Source organism: Solenopsis invicta, chromosome 10 (genome assembly GCF_016802725.1).
Source record: "Solenopsis invicta isolate M01_SB chromosome 10, UNIL_Sinv_3.0, whole genome shotgun sequence".
NCBI classification, from domain to species: Eukaryota; Metazoa; Arthropoda; class Insecta; order Hymenoptera; family Formicidae; genus Solenopsis; species Solenopsis invicta.
Genome location: NC_052673.1, coordinates 4132720 through 4148277, shown reverse-complemented (window position 1 = coordinate 4148277; position 15558 = coordinate 4132720). Strand labels below are relative to the sequence as shown.

General features: G+C 50.1%; 2 protein-coding genes across 2 annotated transcripts; both read right to left on the bottom strand.

The window, feature by feature from the left end:
- Positions 1-2887: 2887 nt before the first annotated feature.
- On the bottom strand, positions 2888-4351 carry LOC120358751. Its single transcript, XM_039454002.1, has one exon. It carries the CDS (start codon positions 4349-4351, stop codon positions 2888-2890), a length of 1464 nt encoding a protein of 487 aa, XP_039309936.1.
- Positions 4352-4604: 253 nt separating this feature from the next.
- LOC120358750 lies at positions 4605-8102 on the bottom strand. The gene has a single exon (XM_039454001.1). It carries the CDS (start codon positions 8100-8102, stop codon positions 4605-4607), a length of 3498 nt encoding a protein of 1165 aa, XP_039309935.1.
- Between the last annotated feature and the right edge of the window lie 7456 nt (positions 8103-15558).

Below are 15558 nucleotides of genomic sequence, written 5' to 3'. Positions count from 1 at the left end.
ACTTGCAGAAACATGTTCGTGACGGTACTATCGAGTATTTCCCATTCGATTTAAAAATTATTCATTTTTAGATTTCATACTTCCAAGCATTCAAGCTCATTTTTACGCAACAAAAGAGTTTGAAATGCCCAATCGGATTTTTGACTTTTGTTCGCTCAGATTAGCAAAAATGACCACTGTGGGACGTTTCGAAATCTTTCTCGGCGTTGACGCTCCAGGTTCGCATTCTATTCCCTGTTGCGGTCGTCGGGCTGGCCAGGCCTTTTGACAGCATTCTCCGGGATGATGGCTCAGCGGCCTGCAGTCCGCTGGTTTTATTTGGAGGCTCCTCCGGCAAGGTTCGCTACAATAAAGGATGGCGTTAATACAGGTGTTGTTCGGGAAGATAGGCGGTAGTAATAAATAGGCGGAACCGCGACTTAGCTTTCCGGCGCGGGTTCGGCGGCGGTGCGCCTTCCGTCGCTCCTTCAGCTTCCTCGTTGACGCCTCCGCTCGGATCTTCGTCGGGCATACACATTTCGCACTGCCGTCCGCTCGGGTTTCGCTGATTCAGGTACGCCTTAACGCTCTTAACAAGGCTATACGTGACGGTACAACAAAAAACATGCGGATAATTAAAATCAAAGAGCGGTAAGAGGCGGTATTTCAACGGGGTTTTTACGTCCCCGTCTCCCTCCCGGGGGAGAGAGAGGCGGACCCCAGGGTACCCTCCACGGCCTTATCGCTCTCCGGGACGGCGCTGCGGAGCGTCACGTCACAATCTTCTAATTGTATTCTTATTTAAACAAATAACAGAAAAGTTATTCCAAATACTATTCTGCATTTGTAAAATACTATAATTTTATATTTGTTTATATAAATAATGTGCTTTAATTATACATATTTCATTTTTTCAATAACGTATATTAACCTAATCTACCAGTTATATATACGTATCAGCACAAAAGTGTTCACAGGTCATCACGAAGGACTAGCTTGCAGCGATCACACAGGTTAAGCAACGTTCACCGAAATCGCGACTTGGATGGATGACGGTTTGGGTTAAAAAAAAAATTCGACCAATATTGAAACTCCAATACTGGTTAAATAAGACAAAGTGTTAATCTTTTAATATTGGACCAATGTTGACAACCCAATGCACAATCAATATATCATATTTATATATTTTTTTAATATTGGACCAATGTTATTGGACCAATGTTGCAACTCCAATATTGGTTAAACAAGAGTCGATATCCACCTTTTAATATTGGACCAATATTCCATCTCCAATATTGGTTAAACAAGTCGATACCCACTTTTCAATATTGGATCATTGAAAATCGATTCACACCCAATATATAGAGGAGGTAAAACGGTACCCATTTTATTAAATAACTTTCTTTATAATTAATATTTTTTATTGTAACTTAAACGATTACATTTGTCAGAGTGTTGTTTGACAAATTCTAGACTCAAAGTAATGAAATATTTATTATTTAGGAAGTGATTTATAAAAATCTAATGTACTGCATAATTGGTGGGAAAAAAAAAGTTGTAACATGGCTATCCATAAAAATAAATTTACAAAATTAATTTAGTTTAAAAGAAACACAGTACCTGTTACAAAATTATATATTTTAAATTTTTCATTGTTTAGAATTTTTCTGCGTTCAGAAAACCATTAGAAAACCTTTAGAAAAACCAAAAAAGAATTTCATTAAAAATATTATTTTATCCCTGTTTAACATTAAACAACAAACAGAAAATGTTGTCTTTAATGTTTCTAAACACCACAATTTTATGTTCAAGAGCGAACACGTTGAACAGAGCGCCGGTGTCACTCAGAGAGAGCGCGTGGCATTCGAGGCGAAATGAGTTGAACTGAGCTTGATATCTGGTGTGACGAAACGAAATGCCCGCCCCGCGAGAGTGCGACTGTTTTCGGAGGAGCGTGTGAAAGACGGGAGTCATGCATGTGAGAGAGCGAGAGCGTCTGCGAAGTGCGAAAGTGAAAGCGAGAAAGCGGGATTAGTGTAGGAGCAGGTGATCTTGATGAATTTCGACGAATTGGTATAAGTTTGAGTCTTAGTCGTCTTTATTATACATGACAGTGCACACTGGATCACTGAGGTCTCGTTGCACTTAGATTGTGACTCCAAACAACGATAAATCCTACAAAATTCTTTCAATCCTGCTACGCCTGCTTTATGTTTCCGTCGTAATAATCACGTAAACCGCGAGTATTTCGCTGTGCTCGAGCAATCCTGGCACGAAGTTCGTTAGTCACTCGCGGTTTCTTAATTTCTATCACCGTTTCCGCGAAATCACTACTCAATCGCTCGTGCGTCTCGCTCGCATGAAGTCTCGACCGAATCTGGATATCGGCAGCTATCGAAAAGCTGCGGCGTTCCCGAATCTGTCCTTAAGGGAGAGGGAATAGCGTATGGGCTTGTAATGTCCACGCGGGAATCACGTGAGAAAAGTATTCGCGCTTGTTGTCGCGTAAATCATGCGAACGAGCGGCTGTCGAACACGAGTACGCCTGCCTGAATTTATCGAGGAATGCCGACCTCAGCATAATATCAAACATTATACAAATAGGCAACTCTTACAATAATATTCATCGGCGATCACCGAGGCGTGCTGTTAGAGAGCAAAACGCGTGGATCGAGCGTGTGCGATACCACATCATCAACGTGCACGAGAACTATATATAAATGATACATGATCGCATAGTGTACGATCCTTAACATACCGTCCGCCTCGAAACCGTCGTTTCGAAATGAAGAAGAAAAAAAAAAAAAAAAAGAAAGGAAAAGAAAACTTAAGGTCTACATTGATTTACAGAGGCGGTCGGAATGTCAATCACACATCGTTTTACAAATATCCATTAGAAATTTAGACGCTATTCCGCCGTGGTGTCCGAGTGTTCAAGATCGATTGGGAGCATACATATTTTCGTTAACGGACGTTTATATTCTGAAGAGGCGGTTTTTACAGTGACGACGCGTGTCAAACCATCGGCGCCCGGGTGACATTGCGTTACTTTCGCGAGTTCCCATTTACATGGGGGAAGGAGCGCATTTCGCAAGAGTACAATTTGTCCAACTCGAATCTCGGCCTTTTCAACTCGCTTCCATTTTCCGCGCTGCTGTAGCGTATTAACGTAATCGTCATGCCACCGCCTCCAAAAGCGCTCTGTAAGCTGCCGCACGAGCTGCCAGCGCGTAAGTCGGTTTTCTCGCACTTCAAATATGGAGGGCTCGGGAGCGGCCGTAATTGCGGAGCCAATTAAAAAATGACCCGGGGTTAGCGGGTCGTAGTCAGTTGCATCGTCGCTGAGAGGGGCTAGAGGCCGCGAATTTAGACAAGCCTCGACATTGCACAGTACGGTAGAGAATTCTTCATATGTAAGAGTATGAGACCCTATGACTCGCCGGAGATGGTGCTTGACACTTCGAACTCCGGCTTCCCAGATACCGCCAAAATGCGGAGCCGAAGGGGGAATGAAGTGCCAGGAAATGCTGTCAGCGGCTGTTTTATTCAAAAAACTCGGGTCTCGCAATGCCGATCGAAATGCGGCGGTGAGCTCGCGATCGGCGCTCACGAATGTCGTGCCGTTATCTGAGTAGACGGACGTAGGAAGACCGCGTCGTGAGCAGAATCTGGAGAAGGCTCCGAGGAATGCCGCCGTTGAGTAGCCGTCGACGAGCTCGAGGTGAATGGCTCGAGTGGCCATGCAGATAAATATGGCAATGTACGCCTTGCGTGACGTCCTTCCGCGCCCGGCCATTGAACGCGTTAGAACTGGTCCGGCATAATCCACTCCGCAATGCACAAACGCACGCTCTGGAGGATTGACGCGGACCTTTGGCAAATTTCCCATCAGTTGCATTGGAATCGTTGCTCGCTCCCGAGTGCAGATAACGCAACGATGAATTACGGTTTTGGTGATCGGTCTCGCTCGTAAGACCCAGTAGTCGCGTCGGAGAGTCGCAAGCGTGAGTTGAAGACCGGCGTGCATGGTTTTAATGTGAATGTGATGAATCAATAGCTGAACGATAGGATGCGCGGCTAAAATTATGGGGTGTTTTGCGGTGAACGCGATGGTAGCGTGTGCCAGCCGCCCGCCAACACGAATTATTTTGGCATGGTCCAGAAACGGATTGAGCGAGGCCAGTGGGCTTTTGGACGCGACTGGTTGATCATTTAGCAGAGCCTTTCGTTCGTGAGGGAAAAGCTGTGCTTGAATGTATCGGAGCCAAAACTCCGTTGCGATTTGACATTCGCGAGCATGAATCGCCGCCTTATATTGCTCGACGCTATCGTGAACATCGGGTTTCCGTCGCGTTCTTGTCACGAATCGCATTATGTATGCTGTAATTCGAATGAGACGAGGCCATGAAGAATATCGCGTTGCTAATTCCCACGAATTTTGACACGCGACAAAAACCGAAACTGTTTCATTTTTGCTTTCGAACGGTGTATCGAGGTGAGTCGAGTGGATTGGCTGCGGCCACTCCGCTGCGAGGTGCCGAAGCCACGGTGGTCCTGACCACCAAAGCGGATGTGACGAGAGCGAATGACCCGGGATTCCGCGAGACGCGCAATCGGCGGGATTATCATCGGTTGTCACGTGTCTCCATGAGGCGTTCGTCGCGAATTCGCGTTTGAACTTCGGATACGCGATTCGCGACGAACGTCTTCCATCTGGAGGGGTGTTGGGTCACCCACGCAAGGACCACGGTAGAGTCTGTCCAGCAATAACATGGAGCAGTTGAGAGAGAGAGAGTTGTTCTGACGAATTCTAATAAACGAGTGAGTAGCACTGCGGCTTGTAGTTCGAGTCTCGGGATACTGAGAGGAGTCAGCGGCGCGACTTTAGATTTCCCGATAAGCAGCTGAGTGGTCACGACGCCGGACTTAGACACCAGCCTGAGGTAGACCACAGCAGCATATGCTTGCGCGGATGCGTCGGCGAAGCCGTGCAATTCGCATTGCTCAGTTTGAGCTTCGTGCTGAACCCAGCGAGGCAATGAAAGTCCGTGTAGCTCTGAGAGGGAAAATTGAATACGCTCCCATTGAATTAAGAGATCGGGAGGGAGAACATCGTCCCAGTCAAGTTTAGATTGCCACAATGTTTGAATAAACATTTTTGCTGTGACTGTGACTGGTGTGCTCCACCCGAGAGGGTCAAAGAGCTTTGAGATGGTGGATAGAATTGATCGTTTGGTTGTAGACGGAGCCGAATCAAAAGAGACTTTAAATTGAAATACATCAGTGGATGGACTCCAGATGATGCCCAAGATCTTTAGGCTTTCGTCGGATTGCAACGTTTTGTCGCACGCGATGCCGTGATCTTCAACGCTGATATCGTCCAGCAGCTCCGCTGAATTGCTCGACCACTTTCTTAGTTCGAACTTGCCTTGTCGCAGCAGTGAACAGACTTGAGTGCGAATCTGCTTTAGGCGCGGCACGCTTTCGGCGCCGAACAGGACATCATCCACGTATACGTTTTCGGATAATACCGACGCGGCGAGTGGAAACGCGGCGCCGTCGTCCGCAACCAGCTGTCGTATCACGCGCAGAGCTAGAAAAGGAGCGCACGCGGTGCCGTACGTGACGGTCGAGAGCCGATATGTTAGCACAGGATTGTTGGGTTCAGGGTTCCAAAGAATACGTTGGTAATCGATATCTCGAGGATCGATTTGAATCTGCCGATACATTTTTGTGATATCAGCCGCGTAAACGTATCGAAATAGCCGCCAACGTAGGATGACAGCCGACAAGTCTGCTTGCAATTTTGGGCCTGCGAGGAGATGGTCGTTGAGCGAGGTTGCGTTGGAAGTTTGACATGACGCGTTGAAAACTACTCTAAGGTGTGTCGTCGCGCTGCCATCCCGAATAACGGCGTGATGCGGGATATACACGGTTTGAGATGAGTCGTTCGCTTCTGTCACCCGGTGCATGTGATTCAACGATTCATAATCGCACAAAAAATGTGAGTACTCGATTTTCAATTCGGGTCGCACCGAAAGACGACGATGAAGCGCTCTGAGTAACCGTTCCGCGGTGGCTCGTGAGTTGCCAATTTCGATCGGAGGGCCACGCTTAAACGGCAACCGTACAATATATCGTCCATCAGGGCCGCGAGAATGCGTGTTGGCGAAATGATCCTCGCATTGCTGCTCTTCCGGTGTGAGCGGCGGTTTACGCGAAACTTCCTCTACCTCCCAGAATCGCCGGATGTCGCGATCCAGAGTGTCAGTACTGGCGCAATGCCGAACGCTGATCACGTGACCCGGAGGAGAGGGATCGGAGGTTGGACCTGACAATATCCATCCAAAGATAGTTGCTTGCGCAGCTGGTTGACCAGGTGCGCCTTTAATTACTTTGTCGAGAAGCATTTCGCTATAGAGGTCCGCTCCGATTATCGCATCAATAGGTTCGGCGCTAAAGGGAATCGGATCAGCGAGCGCGAGATGAGCTAGATGAGTCCACTCATTATGATTTCGTGGTTGTGATGGCGAATATTTCGTTAATGACTTTAGAATTGACGCCGTTGTCGCGAGCGCCGATGCTGATCCGTTGATCGGAGCGACCTGAATCTGAGCGGCGTAACGGCTTTTACCGATATTTACTCCACCGACGGTAGAGATTTCGAGAGGCATGCTGAAGCGGCGCAACCGTAGCGTTTGCGTGAGACGTTCACTTATGAATGTGATTTCGGAGCCTTGATCAAGGAGTGCTCGTACCGCGAGCCTGCGATTCGCCGGAGATATTACATTAACGCGCGCGGTCGCGAGCAATACGCGCTTTCGCGCAGCGAACGGCAGAGTTGAGCATAGAGCGGAAACGTGATCGTTGTTTTTATTTTCGGCGGAGATGTCTGAGGTGGTCGTTAAACTTAAACTAGTCGCATTTGAGGAAGAAGAGGCCGAGTCATTATGAAGCATGGAATGATGTCTATTTTGGCATGTACGGCATGAATATCGGCTTGGACACGCTTGAGCAGCGTGTTTGTAACTCAAGCAGTTGAGGCATCTGTTTGCTTGTTTAATGACTTCCATTCTTTGAGTCGGCGTCTTCTTTAAAAATTGCGGACACCGATTAATGAAATGAGACGCGGCACAGAGGGGGCACGCTGGACTCGAAGCGGTTGTAGACGCGCTCGTTACTCTGGCTGTACGGGCGTGCTTCGAAGAACCTTGAGGGGTCAATTCCTCAAGAGCGCGAACACGCGTCTCAAGGAACTTGTCAAGGGCTTCGTATGTCGGAACGCTCGCGTCGTCGCCCGTTTTAAGCCTCCACGCCTTCCTGATTGCGTGATCGAGTCGTTGAGTCACGCTGTACACCAGCAAGTCGCTGAGTATCTCGTCATTAGATCGATTCAAGTTTCTCAATGACGCGATTGACCGATTGGCTCTGTCACGAAGTTCGTTCAATTCGAGCGCGGACTCGCGACCGACCGACGGAAGGTTGAAGAGCGCGGATGCGTGTACCTCGACGAGCCGTCGCGTATTATCGTAGCGTGACACCAGCGTTTTCCACGCTATTTCAAAGTTAGCCGCGGTGACTTGAATTGACTTTATCGTGTCAAGCGCACGACCGCTAAGACTGGATGCAAGAAAATGCATCCTTGAGAATGCAGTGAGGTCATTGTTCTGTATGATGAGAGACGTGAATCGATCTCGGAAATTCTCCCATTCATCAAGATTCCCGGAAAACGGGGGAAGCCTGATCGGAGGAAGATGATTCAAGGAAAAGGACGCTTTTTCGAATGTACTTATCGAATGTAATGGTGACGATGATGCTGGTACTGGTGGCTCCAGTTCCTCGAGGCAGGTGGCCATGTAATCGAGCGTGGTTTCGTAGACCTCCTGGTTTAGCTCGAGCTGCAATTCCCTGAAGTACGTTAGGGTGGCTCGGTTTTCTTCCGGGACGGTTTGTAGCAATCGGGCATGCCTGGCGAGGCATGTCGCCCAAGTGTCCTTTAGCGTTGTCATCCGCTGTCGGATCATGGCCGGCGTGTAGTTGTTTTTTCCTATCTTCTTGAAGTTAGATAGCGACCTTCCTATTATTTGAAGGGCGGTTATTTGCTGGTCGAGAAGTTCGTTCATGTTGTCGTCCTCGATGTTGCTTCAGAATGCACGGTCGCGGTCGTCCTTCGTCTCTGCCGTCGACCAGGCCACTCGAGAATTCTCCACTGAATCACCACGAATCCGGCTCGAAGGACCACAATTTTATGTTCAAGAGCGAACACGTTGAACAGAGCGCCGGTGTCACTCAGAGAGAGCGCGTGGCATTCGAGGCGAAATGAGTTGAACTGAGCTTGATATCTGGTGTGACGAAACGAAATGCCCGCCCCGCGAGAGTGCGACTGTTTTCGGAGGAGCGTGTGAAAGACGGGAGTCATGCATGTGAGAGAGCGAGAGCGTCTGCGAAGTGCGAAAGTGAAAGCGAGAAAGCGGGATTAGTGTAGGAGCAGGTGATCTTGATGAATTTCGACGAATTGGTATAAGTTTGAGTCTTAGTCGTCTTTATTATACATGACAGTGCACACTGGATCACTGAGGTCTCGTTGCACTTAGATTGTGACTCCAAACAACGATAAATCCTACAAAATTCTTTCAATCCTGCTACGCCTGCTTTATGTTTCCGTCGTAATAATCACGTAAACCGCGAGTATTTCGCTGTGCTCGAGCAATCCTGGCACGAAGTTCGTTAGTCACTCGCGGTTTCTTAATTTCTATCACCGTTTCCGCGAAATCACTACTCAATCGCTCGTGCGTCTCGCTCGCATGAAGTCTCGACCGAATCTGGATATCGGCAGCTATCGAAAAGCTGCGGCGTTCCCGAATCTGTCCTTAAGGGAGAGGGAATAGCGTATGGGCTTGTAATGTCCACGCGGGAATCACGTGAGAAAAGTATTCGCGCTTGTTGTCGCGTAAATCATGCGAACGAGCGGCTGTCGAACACGAGTACGCCTGCCTGAATTTATCGAGGAATGCCGACCTCAGCATAATATCAAACATTATACAAATAGGCAACTCTTACAATAATATTCATCGGCGATCACCGAGGCGTGCTGTTAGAGAGCAAAACGCGTGGATCGAGCGTGTGCGATACCACATCATCAACGTGCACGAGAACTATATATAAATGATACATGATCGCATAGTGTACGATCCTTAACACCGCTCTTTAGAATGACAATCGATTTATCAAAGAAATATTTTGATATAAAAATTTTGCTTAAAAAATCATATTAATAAAATTCCATGTTATTGTTTTAACTTTGTATAACTCAAAATGTATATAGCCGAATAAAAAGTTAAATAACAAAGAACACTCAAGTGTATGTACCTTGTGACGATGCACCCCGTATAAAGCATCGTCCCGGCGAACATCGGACGGAAAGGCCGCCGGGCCATAACCGGGGGTGCCTCGGGCACCCGTTTTTAAGACTCCGAATACCGCGATACCGCCTGGCGACAAACACCGCCAGAGGAGACGCGCCGAGCCATCGCACGCGCTAAGTCGGTGCGCACGCGCACTCGGAGGACACGCGGTCCTCTTTATCCCGACGACTCCGCCGTCAAGCGCCGAAAAGATAACGGAGGCGAGCGGAGTCGCTCGGTATAAATAGGGCCACCGCGACGAGAAACAGCGACTCCGTCACCGACCAGCTTTCCGATAACGATCCGTTGCGTTGGTGATATCCTGCTCCCGAAGTCGGAAACCCGGTCAAAGAGTGCTTGGCCGCGGTGAGAGAGTACTCCGCCTTCGACGCCAATTCATTCCGAATACACCAGCCTCCATGAGCCGAGACCCACTCAAGCACTAAGAGTCTTGGTCAGCGAGCCGGTCCCCGGCGACCCGGAGGCTACCCTCCTCACCTCGCGACACCAACCAAAACCGCGACCGCCGTGTTAGGGGTCTCGGGTCAAGTTACTTGGGTGCCGCCTACCTGCGACGATCCCGCGAAACCACGCCCATCGCGTCACAAAGCACGGCACGCCGGCCGTAGACCGCGCCCGCGCAAAGACTACACCGGTATACCATTGTACGATCTGGCGACGAAGGGCATCGACACTTGTATATATAGATATATATGTATGTATATTACCGTGTATATATTGTTCGCCCCACTAGCTAAATATACGTCAATTTAAACCATATCTCGCGTGTAGTATTTTAAGACGCACTGCCGGCCTTCCTTTCTCCCGCGTTGAACCATTTTCGCGATCTAGCACCGAAAACCCGACGAGCTAATCCGTGCGCGGAAAGTCGTAAATTACATGGCGCCCGAACAGGGACCAGACCAGAAGAAAGGAAGGACCGCCGGCCTAAAAAGCTGGATCTACGAGCTATATAAGGACGTTCTCCTCGAGGAGATGGAAACGCTCGGGCTAGATACAGAGGGAAACCTCGATACTTTGCGGCAAAGCATGAGCCAGTATGTAGAGGAAAATCCGGAGCTATTCCGCGCAATCGCGCTTCCCCCTTCGACCGAACCAGCGGCAACCCGACCAACGACACTAACGTCAACCTCCGCCGCACCGACCACACCGACGCTGACGCTCCTCCGACCGCCGCGACTCACCCTGCACCGCGCAACTCCCACCGACACCAGCGGACCCCCGGACGGGTCCACCCTCGCTAAAATCATGAATCAAATGCGGAAATGGGGGGTACATTTCGACGGGAAAGACCCGTGGGGTTTCCTGAAGCGGGTCGAGGAACTGCGCGCCGGCTACGATTTTTCGGATCACCAGGTCTTGTTGGGGTCACCGGAATTATTGAAAGGGGATGCCCTCCTGTGGTACAGAAACTCTCGGGACGCATGGGACGAATGGCGCAACTTTGTCAACAACTTCAAGGCGACCTACCTGCCGCCGCGCTACCGAAGTTACCTACTACGCGAGATACGCGACCGCGTTCAAAAACCAGGCGAACCGTACCTCAAATACACAACGACAGTCCTCTCCTTAATGCAAAGGGCAGAGAATTTCTCCATCGAGGAAAAAGTCAACCAGCTGTATGATAACATGTGCCCCGAATTCCAACTGCACGTCCGACGAGCCGATATCCGCACCCCCACCGAGCTGCTCCAACGCGTCGTCGAGATCTAGCAAGTTCAAGAGTGCTGCCGAGAGCTCCCCTCCAACCAGGCGCGGGAACGCGAAAAGCCCACCGTCGCCGCGACGTACGATCGGAGCGAGTGTTGCTGGCAATATAAACAGCAGGGGCACACACGTTTTGAATGCCGCCGATTGCCGCGCAAATTTTGCTCGCAATGCGGCAAAGACGGCGTGCTGACCCGCAACTGCCATCCGCCTGCCGGAAACGACGCCAGGACCGGCGACACTCTGGCCGACCCCCGATCCTCCGAATAAAATTTACGCCCCAGCCGCATCTAACCATGCGTTTGCGCGACCAGGACATCACGGCACTTCTCGATACCGGAGGTGTCGTTCATTAACCTCGCCACCGCCCGCCGCGCCGAGGCGAGCGGCTTTAAAATCCAGCGCGAGGGTAATACCGTACAGCTGGCCGACGGTCAGTCGGTGGAATTGCCCGGCCACGTACGCCTGACCGTGACAATAGGACACCGACGCATTCGGCACAAATTCCGCATAATGCCAAGCATGAAAACCGCTATGCTTCTCGGCATAGACGCATAGCAAAAGTAGGCGCGCCTATACCTATTCCCCCCGCCGGACTACGGGGCCGCGAGGAGAATCACGCCGTGACCAACGTATCCGCGTTGCTTACGCCCACCGAATCAGCCGAGCTGAACCGCTTCCTCACAACCGAACTCGCACGGTTCAAGGGCGGCCCGACGACAGTAACGCAGCACGTCATCCGGTTAAAACCCGGCCGCAAACCAATCAAACAGCGATATCGACCGCGAAAACCCGCTATGCAGGCCGTAATCGACGCCGAAGTCACGGCAATGCTTGACGACGGCGTCATAGAACGGTCGCAAAGCCCATGAAGCTCCCCCGTCGTAATAGTGCAAAAAAAAGGCGGCAAGTTCCGATTTTGCATCGATTTCCGTCGCGTTAACGATGCGACCGAACCGGACGCATACCCGCTCCCCCAGATTCCCGCCACGCTCGACAAGCTACGCGGCGCTAAGTTCCTATCCACGCTAGACTTAAAGAGCGGCTACTGGCAAGTGCCGCTATCCCCCGCGAATCGACCGATCACCGCGTTCACAGTATCCGGCAAGGGTCTGTTTCAGTTTAAAGTCATGCCGTTTGGCCTGCACTCCGCGATCGCCACCTTTTAGCGTCTGCTCGATTCCGTACTCGGACCCGATCTCGAACCACGCGTGCTGGTCTATCTCGACGACATCATCGTCGTCAGCGCCACGTTCGAGGAACACCTGTAGACGCTACGCGAAGTCTTTCACCGTCCGCGAGGCCAAGTTACGGATCAACCCGGAAAAATGCCGGTTCTGTGTAGAACGACTCAAGTACCTCGGCCACATCGTCGACCGGAACGATATCCGCATCGACCTCGAAAAAGTCAAAGCCGTCACCGACTGGCCGCCGCCCGCTACCGTCAAGCAGGTCCGACAGTTCCTCGGCGTCGCCTCATGGTACCGCCGTTTCATCCAAGACTTTGCCACTATGGCCGCGCCGCTAACCGCGCTAACGAAGAAACACGCGAGGTGGAGGTGGGAGACCGAGGAACAAGCCGCGTTTCAATCACTAAAGCACACCCTCACTGCTGCCCCCGTGCTGACATGCCCCGACTTCTCTAGGCGATTCGTACTGCAAACCGACGCGAACAACACCGGTCTCGGAGTCGCGTTGACGCAATTCTTTCCCGAAGGCGAGCGCGTGATAACATACGCAAGCCGGACGCTAAATCAGGCCGAACGGAATTACAGCGCCACCGAGCTTGAGTGCGTGGCCATGATCTGGGGGATACGCAAAATGCGCGAATATCTCGAGAGGTACCTTCACCGTTGTCACGGATCACCAGTCGCTACGGTGGCTACAGAAACTCGACACGCTCACCGGGCGGCTGGGACGGTGGACGTTCGAGCTACAGCAGTACGACGTCGAAATCAAGTATCGAAAAGGCGCGCTGAACCGCGTCGCGGACGCCTTGTCACGGCAACCAGCAAGCGCCGCGGCAAATCTAATCCTACCGGACTGCTGGTACAGGCGCGCGCTACGCGCTGCACGCTAAAACCCCGCCGCGCAACCCGACTTCGCGATCCGCGAGGGAAGACTGTACCGCCAAGTCCTGCATAGCCTGGACTTTAATGAGTCACCGACCGAGGAACAATGGAAGCGTTGCGTACCGCGCAACGAGCCGGAAATCCTCCGCCGAAATCACGACGACGCCGCCGCAGGCCACCTTGGCGTGGCCAAGACGATCGCACAAATCGCTCAGGCGTACTATTGGCCGGGCATGTTCCGAGAAATTGCCGCGTACGTTCGAAAATGCGAAAACTGCCTACAACACAAAATAGAGCAGCGCAGACCGGCCAGCAACATGCACGCGACGAATGTCACGCAGCTCTGGCAGCAGGTCACCGTGGACCTCGTAGAACTCTTCCCCCGCTCCAGGAAAGGCCACACGTGGCTGCTGGTCATGCAAGACCGATTCTCGAAATGGACGGAACTACGACCCCTCCGACCCCTCCAAGCGACAGCTCCCGCCGTAACGCGCGGCATTGCGGAACAGGTCCTACTGCGTCACGAAATCCCAGAGAGCATCATCTCCGACAACGGGACGCAGCTAAAATCGAGGCAGTTAAGAGAACTCCTACACGCTTATCGCATCCGACATGTGTGCACGCCGACACTCGCGCCGTAACCCAGTAGAACGAACGAACCGCGTGATCAAGACAATGATCGCGCAATACGTGGATCGCGATCACCGCAACTGGGACGAAAGAATCCCCGAACTACAACTGGCTTACAATGCGGCGCGACACGAGGCAACCGGTTACACACCGGCGTTCCTGAATCTCGGGCGAGAGATATTCACCCCCGCGCGCATCGGCGAAGCGACGCCCCCTCCCACCCGCCGCTAGACGCCACATGATGCTACCTCGAAGAGGCCTATGAACTAGTACGCATACACCTCGCACGCGCGTTTCAACGGCAACAAAAATATTACAACCTCCGCCGTCACCCATGGCAACCAAAAATAGGCGATTGGGTGTGGAAAAGAGAACACCCCCTGTCCAATAAAGCCGCCGCGTTCAATGCCAAATTGGCACCGAAGTTCCGAGGGCCTCTCGAGGTACGCAACAAAATTCCGCCCGTAATTTTCGACCTACGCGACAGGCGCGGACGATGGACTCGGCACGTACACGTACAAGATTTAAAACCGGCGCCGCGCGAGACCGACGAGAGGGGAGACACCAACAACGAAGCAACCGATTCCGGAGAGGAGACCGAGGACGAGCAACCAAACAATAATAACAAAGATGACTCGAGTGGAGAGGCATAATCAAAGGCTAACCGTGACGACAGGCAAAGTCAAAATCACACAGCAACCGTCACTTGCAAGACGACCACTCGATGAGATGGATCGCACCGAGCAAGAGATCATAGGCGAGATCAATCAACTCCTGGCGGAGTACGAGGAGTACGACCCGGCGAACCCAGGGATCGATTCGGCCTAGAGCCAGCTCAGGCTTTGTCAACCGACTGCAATTAGAAAATATATGTCAATATAATACAATAATTAAATTAAATATAAAAAATTTTTATAAAAAAAATGTTTTTTAAACAATCGAAAAATATTGTTTACTCATTGGGATGTAAATCAAGGTTTTTTCATTTATGGACCTATTTTATTTATCGATAATATTTACAATACAATTATTGACTCGTAACGTTGTGTAGCACATCGGCAGCACATTAATATTTCTTTTATAACCAATATTCGCTTTAGATTGGCCAGTAATGCACTTTCAATGTAAGTGCAATATTGTACGACTATATTAACTCGTAACATTTGCAGCACATTAACATTTCTTTTATAAACAATATTCTCTTTAGATTGGCAAATCTTAACCAATGCACTTCCAATGTAAGTGCAATATTGTACACTTATTGACTCGTAACATTGGCAGCACATTACCGTTTCTTTAAAAAACAATATTCGCTTTAGATTGGCAAATCTTGGCCAATGCATTTCCAATGTAAGTGCAATATTGTATATTAATTGGCGAGCAATATTACAAGTACATATGCAATTAATTCTATGACCAATATTGGCTCTTCATGGGGAAATATTAGCCAATGTACTCCCAATATAACCAATGTTTCGCCAATGTTAACCAATGTAAAGCCAATGTACTGTACTACTAGGGTATAGGGAAAGGCGGGGCTATGCCATTTCCTCGAGGCAACGCCGTACACTCAATTTCCCTGTTAAGTTTTGAAGAAAGATGAGTCCAGTCAGTGCTAAAGCTTAGCTTTAATTCCTATAAACTCGTCAGATTAAGTTTGTTGATTTGCTGTGCACGGTGCGCATACTGTATAGAAAATCTTGTTTTGTTGATTTTTCTTACTATTTGTGATCATCACTAATTTA